The sequence below is a fragment of the Budorcas taxicolor genome, chromosome 7 (assembly GCF_023091745.1).
Source record: "Budorcas taxicolor isolate Tak-1 chromosome 7, Takin1.1, whole genome shotgun sequence".
Classification (NCBI taxonomy): Eukaryota; Metazoa; Chordata; class Mammalia; order Artiodactyla; family Bovidae; genus Budorcas; species Budorcas taxicolor.
In genome coordinates this window covers 93,292,812-93,315,098 of record NC_068916.1, presented here as the reverse complement: position 1 = coordinate 93,315,098, position 22,287 = coordinate 93,292,812, and the positions used below count along the sequence as shown (strand labels likewise).

The window sequence follows — 22,287 nt, the reverse complement described above, 5'->3', positions numbered from 1 at the left end:
AAACTTGGCAATCTCCCCAAAATTGACCAGTGTATAATATGCAGAACAAATCTGAATGTTGGCCTTCTGACTCCCGGATTAGGGCTTTCTACAATATCCCACAGCAACAGATGACAAACTGCTCCTCTAGTACCTCTGGCAGAAAGAGGCAAATATTAACTATATACTGTGCCTCTTCCTATTTTGAACAGTGGCAAGTGAAATGAGAGAAAGTATTGGCTGCTAGTCAAGGTTTTGCCCTAAGAAGCAGTGACATCTTGAATAAGTTATTTATACTCTTCAACCTCAATTTCTTTATTTTTAAATACAAACTAGTTTCCATTTCTACCAGTAACTATATGGTTATAATTAAACAGCATTTAAGGACATCACAAAGAGAAGCAGGACTAACCACTAAGCTTAGTAAAATGTGTACCTCCTCTATAACCTTGACACATCCCACCTCTGCTCTGCCAAGGAAAGCCCAAGCTTTCTGAGATTATGACAATGAAATCCATTGCCACTGTGTCACTCTGCAATACTTTCTGACTGACATTATGACAAAACAATATTAGCATAAACTGAGGACTTCTGTTTAGCTAATGACTTAAATTGAATGCTTCAACTAAGCAAATCAAGATACAAATGCTTTACAGTACAGAAAATGATGCCTGTGAACATGCATGGAATTCATGAAATTGGAAACTGCCAAAAAGATTTAATTAAGTACAATAATGAATTCTAACACATAAAGTACCACAATAAAAAAAACCCAGCTTATATGAAGTTAAGCAATACAAATGTTAAATATTAATTTGCAAAGCTCAAAACCAGTTCTCATACTACAACTGATGCTACAATTTCTTGTACACTGCTTTGCAGATATATTTAATTTACTTATAAATCTGAACAAAAATCTTCAGGTTAAATATGTATAAATTCGTTACTATTTACATTAGTATTTGCTGAGTAAATTCTTAACTGTGGGAGTCCTTTGGTGATTTAGGAAAATTGTGGAAACATCACTTTTATTATTGTTTTCAATTATAAATGAAATTTTCATTTATATAATGGATAAAAGGGAAATGTTTTTTTCTTATTTATGCATTTCTGCATAAATAAGAAAATATTTTCTATACTTAATGATTCTATTGTCTAATCAGTAGAAAACAAAGGCAATGATAATTAATCAGGATTTTATCATTTTCAGCTTAGAAGTGTAGTTATACCCAGAAACAATCCTCCCTTTTTAATTCAAATTGGAAAAGCAAACAAAAACCATGAAAAGAATTTTTTCTTTAAAGAATGCATCAGAAACTCCCTAATTAGAATCTTTAAAAATCAATAAGGGCTTCTGTTTCTGATAATGGAGGCCTACCATAATTCAGATAAACTGTCTTACAAAAGAAAACTTAAAATGTTGAATATGTAAAACATCTTCTGTAAAGTTAAGAGAAACTGCTCAGCCAGGATCCAGGAGAAGGTAAAAACCAAGTGATGCCTCAAAGCTAGCTGACTTTGCCCTAAGGCCATCTGCTGACCCCAGAGAAAGAGCTGACACACAGAAGTATGGTTTTGGAGCCTAGGAGAGAAGAGAGTATAAAAGTCATGGCCCAAGGCCTAATGCCCAATATGCTGGCACCCTGCAGGGCTGCAATCTGAAAGTAAGCACGAAGCAGAAGCAAAACTACCTTTATCTGTAGCCTTGTGCTTCACACAGACTATGCAGGAACCCTTAAAACCAGCAACAAAAATTCTCCCTACAAGAAAATAGTCAGTGTCTTTGCCATGAACTGTTTCTACAAAGTAATTTTTTACATGCCATTTACATCAAACCGTCAAGCATACCTAGTTTGCAAGAGAATATAAAAGACAATAAAACAGCAGAAACAAGAAATAGAAACAGACTCACAAAAATGTCAAATATGGAATAATCAGACATAGACTGTGAAATAACTATTATAACCATGTTCAAAGAAAAAAGAAAACCTTGAAAACTTTGTAGGGAACCAGAAACCATAAACATATACCATAGTAATTTGGAAGTTAAAAAGTCTAAAATTGGAAAAAGTACAAAACTTAAAAATGCAATTGCCATGTTTATCTTGTTCAGTTCAGTTCAGTCGCTGAGGCGTGTTCGACTCTTTGGGACGCCATGAGTCGCAGCACGCCAGGCCTCCCTGTCCATCACCAACTCCCAGAGTTCACTCAAACTCATGTCCATCCACTCGGTGATGGCATCCAGCCATCTCATTCTCTGTCGTCCCCTTCTCCTCCTGCCCCCAATCCCTCCCAGCATCAGAGCCTTTTCCAATGAGTCAACTCTTCACATGAGGTGGCCAAAGTACTGGAGTTTCAGCTTTAGCATCAGTCCTTCAAATGAACACCCAGAACTAATCTTCATAATGGACTGGTTGGATTTCCTTGTAGTCCAAGGGACTCTCAAGAGTCTTCTCCAATACCACATTTCAAAAGCATCAATTCTTCGGCGCTCAGCCTTCTTCACAATCCAACTCTCACATCCATACATGACCACAGGAAAAACCATAGCCTTGACTAGACGGACCTTAGTCGGCAAAGTAATGTTTCTGCTTTTGAATATGCTATCTAGGTTGGTCATAACTTTTCTTAAAAGGAGTAAGTGTCTTTTAATTTCATGGCTGCAGTGATTTTGGAGCCACCAAAAATAGTCTGACACTGTTTCCACTGTTTCCCCATCTATTTCCCATGAGGTGATGGGACCAGATGCCATGATCTTCGTTTTCTGAATGTTGAGCTTGAAGTCAACTTTTTCACTCTCCCCTTTCACTTTCATCAAAAGGCTTTTTAGTTCCCCATCACTTTCTGCCGTAAGGGGGGTGTCATCTGCATATCTGACATTATTGATATTTCTCCCGGCAATCTTGCAGTCCAAGGGACTCTCAAGAGTCTTCTCCAACACCACAGCTCAAAAGCATCAAGTCTTCAGTGTTCAGCTTTCTTCACAGTCCAACTCTCACATACATACATGACCATAGGAAAAACCATAGCCTTGACTAGACAGACCTTTGTTGGCAAAGTAATGTCACTGCTTTTGAATATGCTATCTAGGTTGGTCATAACTTTCCTTCCAAGGAGAAAGCGTCTTTTTAATTTCATGGCTGCAGTCACCATCTGCAGTGATTTAGGAGCCCAAAAAAATAAAGTCTGAAACAGTTTCCACTGTTTCCCCATCTATTTCCCATGAAGTGATGGCACCAGATGCCATGATCTATGTTTTCTGAATGTTGAACTTTAAGCCAACTTTTCACTGTCCTCTTTCACTTTCATCAAAAGGCTCTTTAGTTTTCCTCTCTTTCTGCCATAAGGGTGGTGTCATCTGCATATCTGAGGTTATTGATATTTGTCCCGGCAATGCTGATTCCAGCTTGTGCTTCTTCCAGACTAGTGTACTAGAAATTGGATGAAAATGCTATCCAAAACACACTGAGTGTAGAAAAAAATGGAAAATATATACAAGAGGGTAAAAACACAGAGGATACAAAGAAGAGGTGTAACATGTGTTCAACTGGAACTTAAAAAGCAAAAGAGAGAAAATGGATCAGGAAAAATTAATTAGAAGAGGAACTATATAAGAATTTTTCTTAAGCTAGAAGAGACTTTATTTATGGCTGCAAAGCCTTTGACTCTGTGGATCCCAACAAACTGTGGAAAATTCTTAAAGAGATGGGAATATCAGACCACCTCACCTGCCTCCTGAGAAATCTGTATGCAGGTCAAGAAGCAACAATTAGAATCAGACATGGAAAAAAGGACTGGTTCCAAATCGGGAAAGGAGTATGTCAAGGCTGTATATTGTCACCCTGTTTATTTAAGTCATACGCAGTGTACATCATGTAAAATGCCAGGCTGGATGAAAAACAAGCTGGAATCAAGATTGCTGGAATAAATATCAATAACCTCAGATACGCAGATGACACCATCCTTCTGGAAGAAAATGAAGAGGAACTAAAAAGCCTCTTGATGAAAGTGAAAGAGGAGAGTGAAAAAGTTGGCTTAAACTTAACAATCAGAAAACTAAAATTATGGCATCCAGTCCCATCACTTCATGGGAAATAGATGGGGAAACAATAAAGTAAGAGACTTTATTTTTTCGGGCTCCAAAATCACTGCAGATGGTGATTGCAGCCATGAAATTAAAAGATGCTTGCTCCTTGGAAGAAAAGCCGTGACCAATCTAGACAGCATATTTAAAAGCAGAGACATTACTTTACCAACAAAGGTCCATCTAGTCAAGGCTATGGTTTTTCCAGTAGTCATGTATGGATGTGAGAAGTGAATTATAAAGAAAGCTGAGTGCCGAAGAATTGATGCTTTTGAACTGTTGTGTTGAAGAAGACTCTTGAGAGTCCCTTGGATAGCAAGGAGATCCAACCAGTCCATCCTAAAGAAAATCAGTCCTGAATATTCACTGGAAGGACTGATGCTGAAGCTCCAATACTTTGGCCATCTGATGCAAAGAACTGACTCCTTGGAAAAGACCTTGATGCTGGGAGAGATTGAAGGTGGAAGGAGAAGGGGACAGATGACAAGAGGATGAAATGTCTGGATGGCATCTCTGACATGATGGACATGAGTATGAGTAAACTCTTGGAGTTGGTGATGGACAGGGAGGCCGGGCATGCTGTAGTCCATGGGGTCGCAAGGAGTTGGACACGACTGAGTGACTGAACTAAACTGAACTTAAATACCAGAGATCTCCACTCCATCTACCTGGTTTACTATCCCCAAAGAAACTACTACCTAACCATCAGCTATGATTATATATCATTCATGAGTAACAAGAAGGCATTACTATATATAAAGCATGAACTATTAAAAAAAGAAAAAAAGAACAAACTCCTGAGGGAGTCTTAAAAGTTGATTAAAACATTTAAGCTTGAGCTAACGGGTGTTAGGGAAAGATGTAGAATAACGGAGAAGACACATTTTGGCCTCTAATTAACATTTAGAAAACTAAGATCATGGCATCTGGTCCCATCACTTCATGGGAAATCAGTGGGGAAAGAGAGGAAACTGTGTCAGGCTTTATTTTTTGGGGTACCAAAAATCACTGCAGATTGTGATTGCAGCCATGAAACTAAAAGACGCTTACTCCTTGGAAGGAAAGTTATGACCAACCTAGATAGCATATTCAAAAGCAGAGACATTACTTTGTCGACTAAGGTCCGTCTCGTCAAGGCTATGGTTTTTCCTGTGGTCATGTATGGATGTGAGAGCTGGACTGTGAAGAAAGCTGAGCACCGAAGAATTGATGCTTTTGAACTGTGGTATTGGAGAAGACTCTTGAGAGTCCCTTGGACTGCAAGGAGATCCAACCAGTCCATTCTGAAGGAGATCAGCCCTGGGATTTCTTTGGAAGGAATGATGCTAAAGCTGAAACTCCAATACTTTGGCCACCTCATGCAAAGAGTTGACTCACTGGAGAAGACCCTGATGCTGGGAGGCACTGGGGGCAGGAGGAGAAGGGGACGACCAAGGATGAGATGGCTGGATGGCATCACCAACTCGATGCACAGGAGTCTGAGTGAACTCCAGGGGTTGGTGATGGACAGGGAGGCCTGGTGTGCTGCAATTCATGGGGTCACAAAGGGTCGGACACAACTGAGTGATTGAACTGAACTGAACTGAATCTTATATGATGTCAAAATGAAAGTTGGGTTAATTTCAGAAAGCAGAAATCATATAGAGCTTATTTTTAAGCTTTAAGTTACTATTAGATATTAATAATGAAAGCACAGACAAAACGCACTAACAACAAAAAGCCATCCATTTAGAAGTTTTAAAACACTCTTTAGAAATATTTCTTTGATCAAAGGGGAATTCATAATTGACAATAAAAAACACTTTGAAATAATCAGTAAGAGCACCCTACATTAAAGGATCAAAACTTGAAGGAGCAATCTCAAGTTGTACTCAAAAGGACATTTATATTAAGTATACCTACTAGAAATAAAGACTAAAAAACGTAAGATGTAAACATTCAAGAAGACAGAAGAGAAAGTAAAAGAAAGGGATTTTAAAAAATGAATTGAAATAATGATATAATACAGAAAAGTTTACAATGAAGTCCCCAAAAGATCATTTTGAAAAGAAAAATGACTAACATTATGCACCTAAAACATGGAGCAGAATGTTGCTATGCACTTTACGTATTTTCTGCATTCAATTTTCCCAGTTACCCTTCAGATAAATGTACTAACAGCACTTTATGCTAAATTTCAAATGATAAGCAAAACCTATTTATGAAGAAATGGTTCACAAAATAACTCTTAACATCCAGAAAGCTGGTTTTAAAAACAATCAGAACTTCTTATTAGTAGCTCATGAAAAAGTTGTATGGATTTGCTCAATTTTTAAAATCAAAAGTTCCTTAAAAATTGAAATATCTAAAAATCTAAAATCTAGAATGATAATAACTGTAGATTTCTTAGCAGTAATATCCAAGTAATTCTTCAAATGTGAATATGGCACTACCACCAAATTAGGAATGATGAAACCAGCCACCAAGAATCTTTTACTTTAAAATTAGATAAACAAAATAGAAAACAATGATATATTTGGGTACATATTATTTTTTTCCAAGTAAGTCAAAATATAAAGGGAAGAAAAAAGATGCATATGTCAAAGAAGTACTTTTTTCCAAAGGCCAATGTTCATTTGTAAATTAATCCTACTTACATCATTAGACTTGCATTTTTCCTTGTGAGAATATACAGTCCACTCCAAAAGCATATTTACAGGTTTGGTCAAAAGCCCAGAGGTCTCATTTCCTGACCAAAAGATTTCAAGAGGAACTGCCTTTCCTTTTATTTTCAGACTCTGAGAATCTGACCAGTCATACAACCTAATAAAAAGACAAATGAAAAGCATTATCTTTATGCCAATTTAACTATTACAGTTACTAGGTGTAAGAGCTGCTAAATTGATCATCACAGTTATTAGGCATAATATCTTGCCATAAAACAAAAAATTCTAGCAATTTCTAAATATAGAAAAATCATCATATATAAGGATCATAATATCGAGTTAAAATTCAGGAGAAAATTTTTTAAATGGCCCCATTTCAACATAATCTCCAATGAGTACACATTAATGTAACTGCAGGTTTTAGAGCATGTGCAAAGCTTACAGATATTATAGCCAGTGTTAAAACCTGGTATAGCTTTTTACTTAGGCTTTCAATTACTAAAGAATTCAAAAGTATACAGATTCTGAAAAATAAAAACAATCTTTATCCAAATGTGTAAGTCAGTGAAAAATAAAAATGTGAACTAAGGAAACATAAAATATAAACCTTTACCGCTACTGAAGGACTGAATCTAGACGTATATTTTAAACATAAATCTGCTTTAAACTAGAAAACAAGGTGGTTTTTAAAGAAATGTATATGTAAATAATTAGAAAAATGGCACATAAAACAACATATAGAAAAGATATATATTTTTGGTGATTAAAACTTACTTTTGACTCAGATGTTGGACCTCACTTTCAATCAAATTAAAGAAAAATTTAAGCAGTGTTAGGTGGAGTACCTTAGAGCCAATAATATTTTCTGAAATTTGATGACAAAAACTTTCATTGAAAAGGCAAGACCTGGAAAACATGAACCCAACAATCTATAACATGTAACAACTCACTGAGTAATTTGTGAGCAAATTATTTCGCTTTTCAGAAAATCATTGAAATTTTAATAAAGTTTGCTCCCACAAAATGTAAAGCAAATTAAGCAAAATTTTATTAATAATATATTTTCTTCCTTTAAATATTAGACCCTGTCAAATATCCCATGCAGTTAATTTTTCAACAGCAGAGATCTAATTTCCCTATTTTACAATGACTGTAATGTTTAACCACCAGCTGGCAGTCTCCCTTTGTATTCTTTATTTCACTGAAAAACAAAAGAGCTGTGAATTTCATTAATTCATTGATTCAGACGATCAGCCACATTCTCAATTAGCTACACTCAATTTATAATATTCTCCATAATCCTCCTCTTACTCAGGATTATTTTCTTATTCATTATTTAGTAAAATGAAGGTTATTTAGAGCTATTTGTTTAGTTTTAAAAATTCAGTATTTATTTTCTTTCCATCTTCTGCAGCAGTTCTACCCAACAGAACTTTCTGTGATGATGGATATGTTCCACTGAACATTTGAAATGTGGCTTGTGTAGAACTGAGGTGTTGAAATTTTATTTAATCTTAATTAAATTTAAATATAGTCACATGTGGCTAGTGGCTTCAGAGTTGGAAGCACAGTTCTACAGTATTTTTAAAAAGAGAACCAAGATAAACCAGAACTCTAGGACTAAGAGTTCAGGCAACAATATTTATTACAATTTTCTTCCAACTTCATTATTATACCAACAGTGTACTTGCACCTCTGTACCTCTGTCTCCATTCTTTCCATCTCCTTTAGAATACCACACTAACAGAGTAGGTGGGCCCTTAACAGCTATTAAATTTAATAAACCATTTGATACTCCAATCTAGTCTAAAAGGTCCTCCTTGACCATAGTTATTTAACTCTACCTGAAAACTGCCAGAGACAGATACAATATTATCTTTTTTCTTCTTATATAAACATATATTATGAAATATTTCAAAAATACACTCAGAAGTAGACTAATATCATCCAGCTCATTTACATTCCCACCACTTTCCTAGGCACCTTCCGCTAGACTCCCAACAGACTCAATTATTTCGTAATTAGATCTGGTATCTGTTTATTAAAAAGTCTACTTTTAAGCTGTCTGAAATCCATTTTCAGTAGCATCAATTAATTCATTCAAATCTTATTAAGCATTTATTATGTTCCAGATATAAGCACTGAGGAGAGAGATGTTTTAACACTGAGCATCTACTCTTCTGAAATTCAGAGGTTGCTTACATACACTGTTGGAGGGAATGTAAATCAGTATGGAGATCCCTCAAGGCTAATCATGTTTCTATTATGGCATGCAGCTGTAACTATCTTATTTTTTGCCTATTGATTGTGAAAACTGATAAACATCATTTACTACTGTGATTACATAACTATTACACTGACTTAATACTACTGTATTTATGATTGGTCAACAGAAAATAATAGAATTCTATATCACCAAAACTATCATTTAATAGAAAAACCTGTAATCACTTTTTAAAATCCAGATCCATATCAGAATAATCTTGGAATTTTTTGAAAAGTACAAATCCCCAGGTATTGCTTTTTTCCTCCAGAGCTCCAGATATGTTTCTAATGAGCAGCCATGTTTAAAAACAACTGGATTATATGAGGATTGTTTACTTTCATCTAGTTTGTTTCACTTCTATTTCATATCCAGGGCTTCCATTTCATTTAGTTTATGTTTTCCAATTTGTCTGTCTCTTCTTTTTTGACACTTTCTCAAGAATTTATCAAGTGTAGTAGAAAAGTCTCTGTATACATATATATATATAAAGTATGTATAATATAATATATATATATTTTAGCAAACTTCTGAATTTTTCCCTGGCTAAAAAATTTGAAATTTTGATTTCACTTGTTTGACTTAGTAGGAATACTATATTTCTAATAAAAAATAGATATGCAATAAGCAACGAAGGTTTACTAGATAGCCCAGGGAACTATAATCAACATCTTATAATAAACTATAATGGAAAATAATCTCAAAAATAATGTATGTGTATATGGATAACTTCTTTTAGATGCGGAATGCCAAAGAATGTTTGAACTACCAAATAACTGCACTCATTTCACATGTTAGCAAGTTAATGCTCAAAAATCCTTCAATCTAGGCTTCAGTAGTACATAAACTGAGAAATTCCAAATATACAACATGGACTTAAAAAAGGGAGAGGAACCAGAGATCAAATTGCTAACATCTGCTGCATCACAGAAAAAGCAAGGGAATTCCTGAAAAACAGCTATTTCTGCTTCATTGACTATGCTAAAGCCTTTGACTCCGTGGATCACAACAAACTGTGGAAAATTCTTAACAAGAGACGGGAATACCAGACAACCTTACCTGCCTCCTAAGAAATCTGTATGCAGGTCAAGAAGCAACAGTTAGAACTGGACATGGAACAACAGACTGGTTCCAAATTGGAAAAGGAGTACATCAAAGCTGTATATTCACCCTGTTTATTTAACTTATATGAAGAGTACATCATGTGAAATGCCGGGCTGGATGAAGCACAAGCTGGAATCAAGATTGCTAGGAGAAATACCAATAACCTCAGATATGCAGATAACACCACCCTTATGGCAGAAAGTGAAGAGGAATTAAGGAGCCTCTTGATGAAGGTGAAAGAAGAGAGTGACAAAGCTGGCTTAAAACTCAACATTCAAAAACTAAGATCATGGTATCCAGTCCCATTACTTCATGGCAAATAGATGGGAAAAGTGACAGAAAAAGAAACAGTGACAGACTTTATTTTCTTGGGCTCAAAATCACTGTGGATAGTAACCACAACCATGCAATTAAAAGACACTTGCTCCCTGGAAGAAAAGCTATGAAAAGCTAGACAGAGTATTAAACAGCCAACACATCAGTTTGCCAACAAAGGTCTACCTAGTCAAAGCTATGTTTTTCCAACAGCCATGTATGGATGTTAGAGCTAGACCATAAAGAAGGCTAAGCGCCAAAGAATTGATGGTTTTGAACTGTGGTGTTGGAGAAGATTCTTGAGAGTCCCTTGGACAGCAAGGAAATCAAACCAGTCAATCCTAAGGGAAATCAACCCTGAATATTCATTGGAGGGACTGTTGTTGAAGCTAAAGCTCCAATACTTTGGCTACCTGATGTGAAGAGCCAACTCACTGGAAAAGACCCTGATGCTGGGAAAGATTGAAGGCAGGAGGAGAAAGGGACGACAGAGGATGAGATGGTTGGAAAGCATCATCAACTCAATGGACATGAGTTTGTGCAAATTCCAGGAGATGGTGATGGACAGGGCAGCCTGCTGTGCTGCAGTCCATGGGGTCGCAAAGAGTTGGACACGACTGAGTGATGGAACACCACCACCACTATGTGTAAGTGAAGTACCTTGCTGTGCACCTGAGACACTGCAAGTCACCTGTACTTGAATATAATATATATATTAAGAAGAAAATTAAGAATAGAACTACCATTAAGATCCAGCTATCCCACTTCTGGGGCTTCCCTAGTGACTCAGAGGTTAAAGCGTCTGCCTGGAATTCAGGAGACCCAGGTTCGATCCCTGGGTCAGGAAGATCCCCTGGAGAAGGAAATGGCAACCCACTCCAGTACTTTTGCCTGGAGAATCCCATAGAGGGAGGAGCCTGGTAGGCTACAGTCCATGGGGTTGCAAAGAGTCAGACACGACTGAGCAACTTCACTTTCTTTCATCTGACTTCTGGGCATTTATACAAAGAATATGAAAACACTAATTCGAAAAGATATACACACCCTTTGTTTATTGCAACAATATTTTACACTAGCCAAAATATGGAAATAACCTTAAGAGCCCATCAACAAATGAATAACGAGATAACACACATTAACACACACACACACATAATAGACTACTACTCAGAAAAGAAAAATCTTGCCATTTGTGACAACATGGATAGCCTTTGAGCTATTAAGTGAAACAAGTCAGAGAAAGACATATACCCTATGATTGTGGAATATAAAAAACAAATGATCAAAATAAATGAGCAAATTAGACCAAACCTAAACAGGCACACAGATAGAAACAGAGTAGCGGTTACCAGAGGGGAAAGGGTTGGGGGTGGGTGGAGAGAAGGAGATCAACTGTACAGTAACAGAAGAAAACTCAGTTTTTGTGGTGAGGATACTGCAGGTACACAAAAGCAGAAATATAATGTTCATATGCAACTTACACAAGCTGGAATCAAGGTTGCCGGGAGAAGTATCAATAACCTCAGATAGGCAGATGACACCACCCTTATGGCAGAAAGTGAAGAGGAACTAAAAAGCCTCCTGATGAAAGTGAAAGAGGAGAGTGAAAAAGCTGGCTTAAAGCTCAACATTCAGAAAACAAAGATCATGCCATCCGGTCCCATCACTTCATGGCAAATAGATGGGGAAACAGTGGAAACAGTGTCAGACTTTATTTTTGGGGGCTCCAAAATCACTGCAGCCATGAAATTAAAAGACACTTACTCCTTGGAAGAAAAGTTATGACCAACCTAGATAGCATATTCAAAAGCAGAGACATTACTTTGTCAACTAAGGTCCGTCTCGTCAAGGCTATGGTTTTTCCTGTGGTCATGTATGGATGTGAGAGTTGGACTGTGAAGAAAGCTGAGAGCCGAAGAATTGATGCTTTTGAACTGTGGTGATGGAGAAGACTCTTGAGAGTCCCTTGGACTGCAAGGAGATCCAGCCAGTCCATTCTGAAGGAGATCAGCCCTGGGATTTCTTTGGAAGGAATGATGCTAAAGCTGAAACTCCAGTACTTTGGCCACCTCATGTGAAGAGTTGACTCATTGGAAAAGGCTCTGATGCTGGGAGGGATTGGGGGCAGGAGGAGAAGGGGACGACAGAGGATGAGATGGCTGGATGGCATCACTGACTCGATGGACGTCGGTCTGGGTGAACTCCGGGAGCTGGTGATGGACAGGGAGGCCTGGCGTGCTGCGATTCACGGGGTCACAAAGAGTCGGACACGACTGAGCGACTGAACTGAACTGATGCAACTTACATAATGTTACAAACTAATATTACAACAATATAGAATTAAAAACAAAAAAAAAAGCCAGAGGCTGATTTAAATAAGAAACTTCAGATAAGGGCAAGCAATAGGAAGTGGCATTTGATCTGCACTCTAAGGATAATTAGGACTGGTCAGGTATTTACTGGGTGGCAGGAATATAGGTTTATAGAAGGCAGAGAAAATCTAAGAGCAAAAGGTCAAGAAATGAAAAAGGGGCTTCCCTGGTGGTGTGGTGATAAAGAATCCGCCTGCCAATGCAGGAGACATGGGTTCAATCCCTTATTTGGGGACGATCCGGCATGCCATGGAGCAACTAAGCATGTGAGCCACAACTAGAGAGCCTGTGATCTAGAAGAGTCCAGGAGCCACAACTACCAAAGCCTGCATGCCCCGAAGTCCATGCTCCACGACAAGAGGAGCCCCTGCTTGGTGCAACTCGAGAAAAGCCCAGGCAGCAACAAAGACCCAGCATGGTCAAAAATACATACATATATAAAATTTTTAAAAAAGAAATGAAAAAGTGTTCAGTCACTGGGTACACTTGGGAAAAAGATGAAGGTAAGAATGAAGACACACACAGGGCTAAATTATGGAGGGTCTTACATGTTTTGCGAAGGAATTTTAAATGTTTTCTATAGGTGATGTATGTCTTAATGAAGGACTTTTATCTGGGAAATGATAAAACCACTATGGAAAGACTATACTGGGGTACTTTGGAAGATAAAAGGAAAAAAGTAGAATCAAGATCAACAAGGTTGGCAGTGCAACAGTTTACATAAAAGCAATGAAGGCTTTTAAATAAATGTGATGACAACGAAGGAAGAAACAGAGTTGAAAATTAGGAAGAATGGCAAATAAGTAAACCATATATCCTCACTTCCTACACCTGTGCTGAGACAGTACTTTGTTAGAATTGTGCTCATATCTTCAAAAGTGCAGAAGCTAAGAAAAAAGGTACAGGAATTATGATTTTATCTTTTTACGCCTTGAAACATAGCACAGTGCCTGGTTTCCAGTAACTACTCAATAACTTTTTTTTTTTTAAAGAATAAATAAATGCATGCTAGCTAGCCAATTAGCTTGCGTTAAATATAATACAACCAAGAGGGTAGGTAAATCCTTATGATCTCAAAGAAGTAACCAAGCATCTAGCCTTTGCCTGGCTAGTCAAGTAACCTTTCTCTTACTACTATGAACTCCTGCTAAAATCAAACATTTGGATAAAAACAAAGTACTTCCCAGACAAAGGAGGGCTATCAGATACAGACAGCTATCAGAAAAAATGGAAAAATCGATTAGCTCTGAGAGAAACCAGCAGAAATAGATCGATTTCTGAAAAGATTAACATATGTAAGACAAAGGAAGGATTCAGGCAGATGACAGCATGTGCAGAGGCATGGAAAAGATGACATATTTAGGAAACATTAAGTTCAGTTTCAAAATTCAAACTCCTAGCTGAAAAAATATAAGAGAAACACTAAAACAGATACTGTACACAGTTACAAATGTTTATACTGATAATGACCAAAATTTGATAATGTTCATATCCAATAAATTAATTTTCTTACTTTTTACAACAAAGTTCAAATTTATTTTGTTAAAAAGAAAACAAAGAATGATTTAGCATTCCTGTAAGTCCATTTCATATATTTATTAAACATTTTTAAAAATAAAATGATTGACAAACATGACCAATTTAGCCTTTGTGTTAAACACAACACACAAACATCACACACACAAAAATAACTTTTTCTAAAAAGAAACATATTTATTTTATCAGTATCTAAAAAATACATAGGAGAAGCTGACTATATGAAATTCAGCACCCTTGCATGTGAAATTCCTTACCTGATAAGCACTTCTATTAGAGACCATGTCCCTTTCATACAGGTTGGACACTGAAACAACTCTAAGTAATATGTTGACATGGCTGGGGACTTCCAAGGAGGGTGAAGGTGAAGAAGAGCTGACCATATATGAAAGTATCGACCAGAAAACGTATCTATGTTATCCTATTATTTAAAAACAAAGAAAGAAAGAAAACAAGATGGCTAAAAGTACAGTTTTTCCAGCTAACTTAGTTTAAAACTCTAATAACCCAGATCTAACTTTCTTGGCAAAAATATGTGTTTGGACAAAGGAGAACAGGTGGAAGTATTATGTTTAGCTAACTGAATACTGCAACTGAGAGAGAGGCATACTCTAAACATGCATCTACATATTAGATAATCTCAGCTCTTGGGACTAATTTATATGAGAGTTAGTGAACCTTCTTGAAACTTATATGAAATGGATTTGTATGAAAGCCCATTTTACTTCTCATGATTATACTGAGATTGAGTCCCCAAATGTGACTTGAAATCAACTAAAGAAACTTTACATGCAACATTCTGACTTATCACCAACGTTAGTCTGACACAGCTTAAACCTGTTTTTTCTTCAAATTGGTACCTTGATAAAGAATATAACTAGAAATCTACCTTTGAAAAGGTGTTTTCATTGGTTTTCACAGTTTAAAGAGTAAATTCAGTATCTACATATACTATGAATAAAAGTGATTACCAATGTACTGAGTAACTTACTAAATGACCTTCTAGATCTCTGAAATTTGATTTTTACATTACTGCCACAGAAAAAAATTCTGAGAAAAATATTAAAACAGAAGTATAGACTTTAAAAGCAAAAGAAATAGTAATAAATGGGTATCTCATTTCTCATTAAAATGAGGGAAACAAATAAGGAAGAAAAAATAATATATACATAATAATATAAACATACAAAAATAACTATAAATATGCAAAAAAGGAGAAAATTTGCATTTTAACATTCTTTGAAAGACCATAAATACATAAGACTGCTCTTACCTGTAGAATGTTTTCTAGAAGAGCATGGAGAAGGTAAACAGGAGGGATATAATGTGCTTGCAAAGAGGAAAGTTCCTCAATTGCTTCTTTAAAAAACTGTCCTTCTATGAGGCTTTCAATTAAATTTAATATTCCTCGTGGAAATTCAGCATTTTTAACCTACATAAGGAAAGATGCTATGACTCAAAAGGAAGAGGAAAATCCTGACATGAAATTTTGAATTAGTAAGGAGCCTGAATTTCCTCATCTGTACAATGAACAATCTCTGGTCTCACTACCTCACTAGGTTGTTATGTGGTTCAAAAAGAATGATTTATATGAATGTGTTTTACAACAATAAAATTGTACTGCAAAATATATACATTGTTAATTGTTCTATTTACTAGACTTTGTCACATTGAATAGTATGGGGAAACATTACCTCTAAAGAAAACTTCAAAACGCATTTGCAAAGTCTGGCTGATAATGAGACTTCAGTTAGAAGTACAACTAAACATAGTTCTTTTTTTTAATTAAAAAATATTTATTTTTAATTGATTGATGACTGCTTTACAATACTGGTTTGATTTCTGTCACACATCAACATGAATTAACCATATGTTTACATATGTCCCTTTTCTCTTGAATTTCCCTCCCACCTTCCTCCCATTTCCACCCCTCTAAGTTATTACAGAGCTTCAGTTTGAGTTCCCAGAGTCATACAGCAAATTCCCATTGGCTGTCTATTTACACACGTTAGTGCATATATACACAGCTCTAATTTAGGTGCAAAATTACTTTTTGGTGTTCTTTTAAACTTATAAGCAAACTGTGTCTATTAACATATACTGAATATTAAGACGTCATCAAGTACAATCAATAGTTGCAAAAAGTAACAATTGCTGTAACATAAAATCACTCTAAAGAGGCACATTAACATAACTCTAAGAGTTCCACAAAATACATCCTCCTTGATCAAATATTTTTAACAATAAAAGTGACTACTTTGAACTAGCTGAGAATCAAGAATACTGTGAAAGACTAAATAGAATAAAGAAGTCAATTTTGAAGGAATGAAGAATACAAAGAAAATAATATACTCATAAATATTATACTGAAAATTTAATCTAAGTAGTAATTATGAAAGCTACGAAATGTATGAATAGAGATACACAACTCACCTGTGATGTGCACAAGTTTTTAATTCTTATCAATTTTTATTATTGTATAGAATTATTTTTGAGCTTTGATAGAATACTACTTTTTTTTCATATCTGATGAAGAGAAACTACATTTCAAATCTGATAGGAATCTTTGTCTTGCTGACAGCACATTTCTTTACATAAAAAAAAAAACAAAACCCTAAAAATAGGGGATTCCCTGATGGCTCAGAGGTAAAGAATCCACCTGCCAATACAGGAGACACAGTAAAGATCTTCCTTAATCTGGGAAGATTCCACATGCTGCGGGTGACATGTGGCCCATGTGCCGTTAACCACTGAGCCCGGGCCCTAGAGCCCGAGCTCCGTAACAAGAGAAGGCACAGCAAGGAGCAAGCTGAGCACTGCAGCAAGAGGAGCCCTGGCTCACCAACAGTGGAGAAAAGCCTGTGTAGCGATGAAGACCCAGCACAGCCAAAACAAACAAACAAAAAACACTAAGAATAATAAAATGTAAAGCTTCTTTCGGAGAAGGCAATGGCACCCCACTCCAGTACTCTTGCCTGGAAAATCCCATGGGTGGAGGAGCCTGGTAGGCTGCAGTCCAGGGGGTCTCTAAGAGTCGGACACGACTGAGCGACTTCACTTTCATTTTTATGCATTGGAGAAGGAAATGGCAACCCACTCCAGTGTTCTTGCCTGGAGAATCCCAGGAATGCGGGAGCCTGGTGGGCTGCCGTCTATGGGGTCGCACAGAGTAGGACACAACTGAAGTGACTTAGCAAAGCTTCTTTTTGTCCCCATTACCATCTTACACCAAATCTCTTACCTCAACATTGTAGGCTGGTTGTTTATCTATTCTAATGCCGCGGTATCTTACAGCCTACAAAACAGAGATCGTTAATTAAACATTTTTAGGTTGAAAAATACACTTCAACTTACAAAGTTTAAAACCTTGGCCAAACGTACAAAACAGATTCAGGAAGACATTAATAGATGTAACTGATCTGATTCTCATGTTTACTAGTGACCTCTACCATTTTAGGGACATGCCACTCTCTTGAGTATGAACAGTTTCTTTTTTCCCCCTTTCTAATATAAAAGAGATTAAAAAATAAGGTCATATTCACTTGCAAGACCTGAAGAGGTCCACTGTCCTTAGTATTTGAATTATTAGAAATATAAACGGAGAGAGCATTTTGTACAATACATAGGAAAAAAATGTAGTCGTGTTTGATACATAATCACAGGTAAAATCTTCCTCTATTGTTGTCAAATATCACTAAGTTTGTATTTGTTTAAAAAATTATACTGGAAAAATACTTGCAACAAACATGAAAAGAGAGAACACCCTGATTACATCAAGAGTTCTAGAAGCAACGGTATAAAACCACCTACTGGAAAAATACAGAAAAGAATACCAACAAGCAACTGGCAGAGGAAAAAATACACAAGTGGCAAGTGAAGGCATAGAATATGCTCCATCTTGCTACTAATACAAGGAATACAAATGAAAACAATGATAGACATCTGGCTTCCACTTAGGGTATAGAAAGCTGGAAGGAGAGGCGTTCCCACATTACAAACAATAAAAAGCTGGAAAATTTATGAAATCCTAATTTTACCTGAACCCTTCTGACAGCAGAGGTCTTAGTGCAACCAACTAAACAGAAATATGAAGAAAGACAGGAGCCTCCAAGGACATGAGTACTGATTTATCTGAGACAGTGAGTAGGAAGAGGAGGACTACAATACAGTAGGTAAGAAAATTTCAGCTTAAATTTGTTGCCACTTGCTAATGGCCAAGTGTGGGACAGAGTGAGAGAACAAAACCCTTGGGAATCAATAAAACGAGGGGCATTTGCACTCAATGGCATGATCTCCTCCATGGACCTCACTGTGTACTCAGGGAAAGAAAAGGGGACAGGATGGGAGACTGAAGTCAGTCTCCCAGGTGGTGAAGGCTGAAATGTGAAAGAGAGTGGCTGCTGTGGTCAAGGCAGCACATGCCGTTATATACCCTCAGGACACCGATGAAAACCAATAACCTGCTGAATAAAGGCAGGGGGAAAAAAGTCCTTTACTCTGAAGATGGGGAGAAGAGATGGTGATCCCACATCATTAGGGATACCCCATTACTTGGGGCATGGCAAGGACCCTGAAAAAGCCCTTCTCCCAAACCCAGGGTGCCTCAAAGTTTTCCTCAAACTGAGGCTAAACTGAGAAACACCAACAACATAGGTTTAGAAAACTCCTAATTTATCCATGACATCACTGAGTTATAAACAGCAGAGAATTCATCAATTTACATTTTCTTACTCATTGTTCAAACACAATAATTACTATTTACAAAAATTAATGAACTAAGAAAATTATGTTAAGACATATTAAATATAATAAAATGACTCATTATTGTTATTATTATTATTATTACATATTGGTAACACTGCAGAATGACAAGAAAACTACACAAAGCCAAATTCTACCTGAGCTCTATATATGTGTTTCCTTAAGGCATTCTTTAGGTCAACAATATCCACATCTGTCCTGATATCCTTGGTTTTTGATTCTTTGGCATGACAAGCAAAAATGGAATTCTTCCTTTCTTTCTGTATACATATAAGAACTACTTTAGACAATGTACCAAAGAGTGCTAACACAAATGCTAAGTATCACAATGGACAACATAACACCAGAACACATTCACGCAGTGTTAATCACAGCAAAGATCCTTACAACCATATTAGAAAAAGATTACACAACAAAATTAAAAAAAATTAAAAACAGTATGTTTTAATTGGAAAGTTTTACCTGATATTTACATGTTCCCTTCCTTACGCATTTTCCTTTTAACCTATTCCAAATCTTTTCTGAAACCTCTCATATTTTTGTTGTCATGTTCCCACAAAAATGGGGCTTCCCAGGTGGCACAGTGGTGAAGAATCCGCCTGCCAATGCAGGAGATGTGGGTTTGATCCCTGGAGTAGGAAATGGCAACCCACTCCAGTATTCTTGCCTGGAGAATACCATGGACAGAGGAGCCGGGCAGGCTACAGTTCACAGGGTCGCAAAAGTCAGACATGACCGAGCATTCAAACCACAGAACATGATTGTTTATTTACTTTTATCATTTTTCTGAAGATCCTTCTGAATACATGTAAACATGCTATGGTTTATATGGTAAAACAAAGTTATACTCTAGAAAAATTAGCTCAAGAAGGATCTCATTTAAAAGAAAAGATAGCGGGGCTTCCCTGGTAGCTCAGTGGTAAAGAATCCACCTGCAGGAGACAATGATTCTATCTCTGATCTGGGGAGATTCCGCATGTCACAGAGCAAGGAAGCCCCTGCACCACAAATACTGAGCCTGTCCAGAGGCCAGGAGCCGCAACTCCTGAGTCCATGTGCCACAACTAACTGACGCCTGCACACCCTAGAGCCAGTGCTCTGCAACAAGAGAAGCCACTGTAATGAGAAACCCACACACCGCAACTAGAGAACAGCCCTTGCTTGCTGCAACTAGAGAAGAGCCCACGCAGCAACAAAGATCCAGCACAGCCAAAAGTAAATGAATGAATAAAATAAACATTTTTAGAAAGACAAGCTATCTTATTAATAATGGTCTATACCATACCAGGGATGAACAAGATAAACTAAAATTTAGATTAGAATGTATTACTCCAACTACATACCATGTGTTTTCCATTTTAAAAATTTTACCCTCTTTTCCCAGAACCTTTCTTTTCCTTTTTGTCAGGAAAAATAAAACATATTTGAGCATCTTGATCATTAATTCAAATGATTTCTGTACACACGTAAAAATACTTTCATTGTGAACCAAAGCTAATTATAAAATTATGAATATTATACTAGAAAAAAATGAGAAAATTCTTTCTGTAAGATGTACAGGTTACATTTGACACAGCAAGCAATCACAAATGTCAGATTACATGTAAAGGTGATATTAAGGAAGAACCAGAGAAAATTAAAACTTCTTTTTTTAGCTTAGCTTACAAAATTTTACCTGATCTCTATAAATGTGCTTTCTTAAGGTACTCCTGTCATGTTCAATGTCCTTCCTGGAATCTCTTTCTTTCTCTTTTTTGCGTTTTTTCCTCAAAGTATAAATCCTTTGAATATCTTCATCTTTTTTCTTAATTTCCTTCCACATATATTTAGATCAAAATTAAACAAATCTCAACATGAATGATGTACATTACTAAATCCAAATAAATTCAAGATGAGTCGGACTTAAAACACATTAAAAAATAGTTAAATACAATAGGAAACTTCAACTACTGTTGGAGTGGGTATACATTAGTAAAGTATTTTGGAAAGCTTAGTAGATCATTACTTAGTTGTCATTACTTAGTAGAGTTCAACACGTACAGTTCTTATGACCTAGAATTCTCTCAGGCATATATCCTAGGCTAGAGGAACTCTTGAACATGTACACCAAGAATCAATAAGAAAATGTTCATAGTGCTCATAACAGAAATGCTCATAATTAAAAAACCAAACAATCCATCAAAAACAAACAAAAACAAACCCAAATACCTATCAATAGTTAAATGGATAAAAAGTATAATTGTGAAACAGTGAAATATATGCACCAGCAAAAAAGCAAGTCACAGAAGATTCCAAATACCATGAACTACAAAAAGTTCATTAACAGGCAAACTTATTGGGAGGGAAAATAACATATTGGTAGGTAGTAAAACTATAATGAAAAACAAGAAAATAATTAAAACAAATTCCAACACAGACGTTACCCATCATGGGTAAGAGGAAGAAAAACGGACATGGTTTGGAAATGACACACAGCACGATGTTCAAAAGTTGGGAATGCTCTATTTCTTAACATATATGCACCATTTTACTCTTTCAAAAACTGTACACAAATCCTTTATCAACACATATACACACAGTTCAGAAGAAACAACTTCATAAATGACAATATTAGAAAAGAGTATAAAATATAGATAACTTTTAACTGGGAAGGTCTTACCTGATTTCCGTAAATATGCCTTCCTAAGGCATTTCTCATTTTCACAAATTTCAAATTTTTCCTAGAATCTCTGAATTTTTCTTTGCTCTGATGTTCAGTCAAAATAGAACTAATAGTAACATCTTCATCATGATTTTTCATTTCTTTCTGCATGTTCATAAAAATACTTTAGTTACAGCATAGATTAAGTAAAGCCTCAATACAACCAATGCAAGTCAAAACAAAAATCTCACTCAGAAAAACAGGTTTTATAAAACATATACATAAGATTAAACAGAGTATTATGCATTATGTTACATTTTAGCTATACTATGATGAAGCAGAAAAATACAGATATTTAGTTCTCAAAGTGTTTGCACATATATTTAATTTAGGTATTTTGTTAACTTTATCTTTCTTGGAATCTCTGCTTTTTAAAAAAGTTGCCATATGCTTAATCAAAGCAGATTTGGTTATCTTCATTAATTTCCAAATATTTGTGAAATACGCTGGATATCGAATAGAGTTTTCCCATTATTTAGGCATATCAAATTAAACATCTCAGAAAACCTCTGTATAGGAAATAGAGA

The 22,287-nt window shown here is 36.2% G+C and overlaps 1 protein-coding gene across 1 annotated transcript in view; it reads right to left on the bottom strand.

Annotated features, from left to right (window-relative positions):
• SLF1 (SMC5-SMC6 complex localization factor 1) overlaps positions 1-22,287 on the bottom strand; it is a 60,322-nt gene that overhangs the window by 23,333 nt on the left and 14,702 nt on the right. The window contains exons 6-13 of the mRNA XM_052644084.1: positions 21,719-21,865; positions 20,735-20,872; positions 19,197-19,319; positions 17,540-17,593; positions 15,572-15,730; positions 14,556-14,719; positions 7,483-7,614; positions 6,700-6,865 (exon numbers count right to left, since the gene is read on the bottom strand). Of these exons, the coding sequence (XP_052500044.1) occupies positions 6,700-6,865; positions 7,483-7,614; positions 14,556-14,719; positions 15,572-15,730; positions 17,540-17,593; positions 19,197-19,319; positions 20,735-20,872; positions 21,719-21,865 (1,083 nt within the window). The remainder of the gene's footprint in view (positions 1-6,699; positions 6,866-7,482; positions 7,615-14,555; positions 14,720-15,571; positions 15,731-17,539; positions 17,594-19,196; positions 19,320-20,734; positions 20,873-21,718; positions 21,866-22,287) is intronic.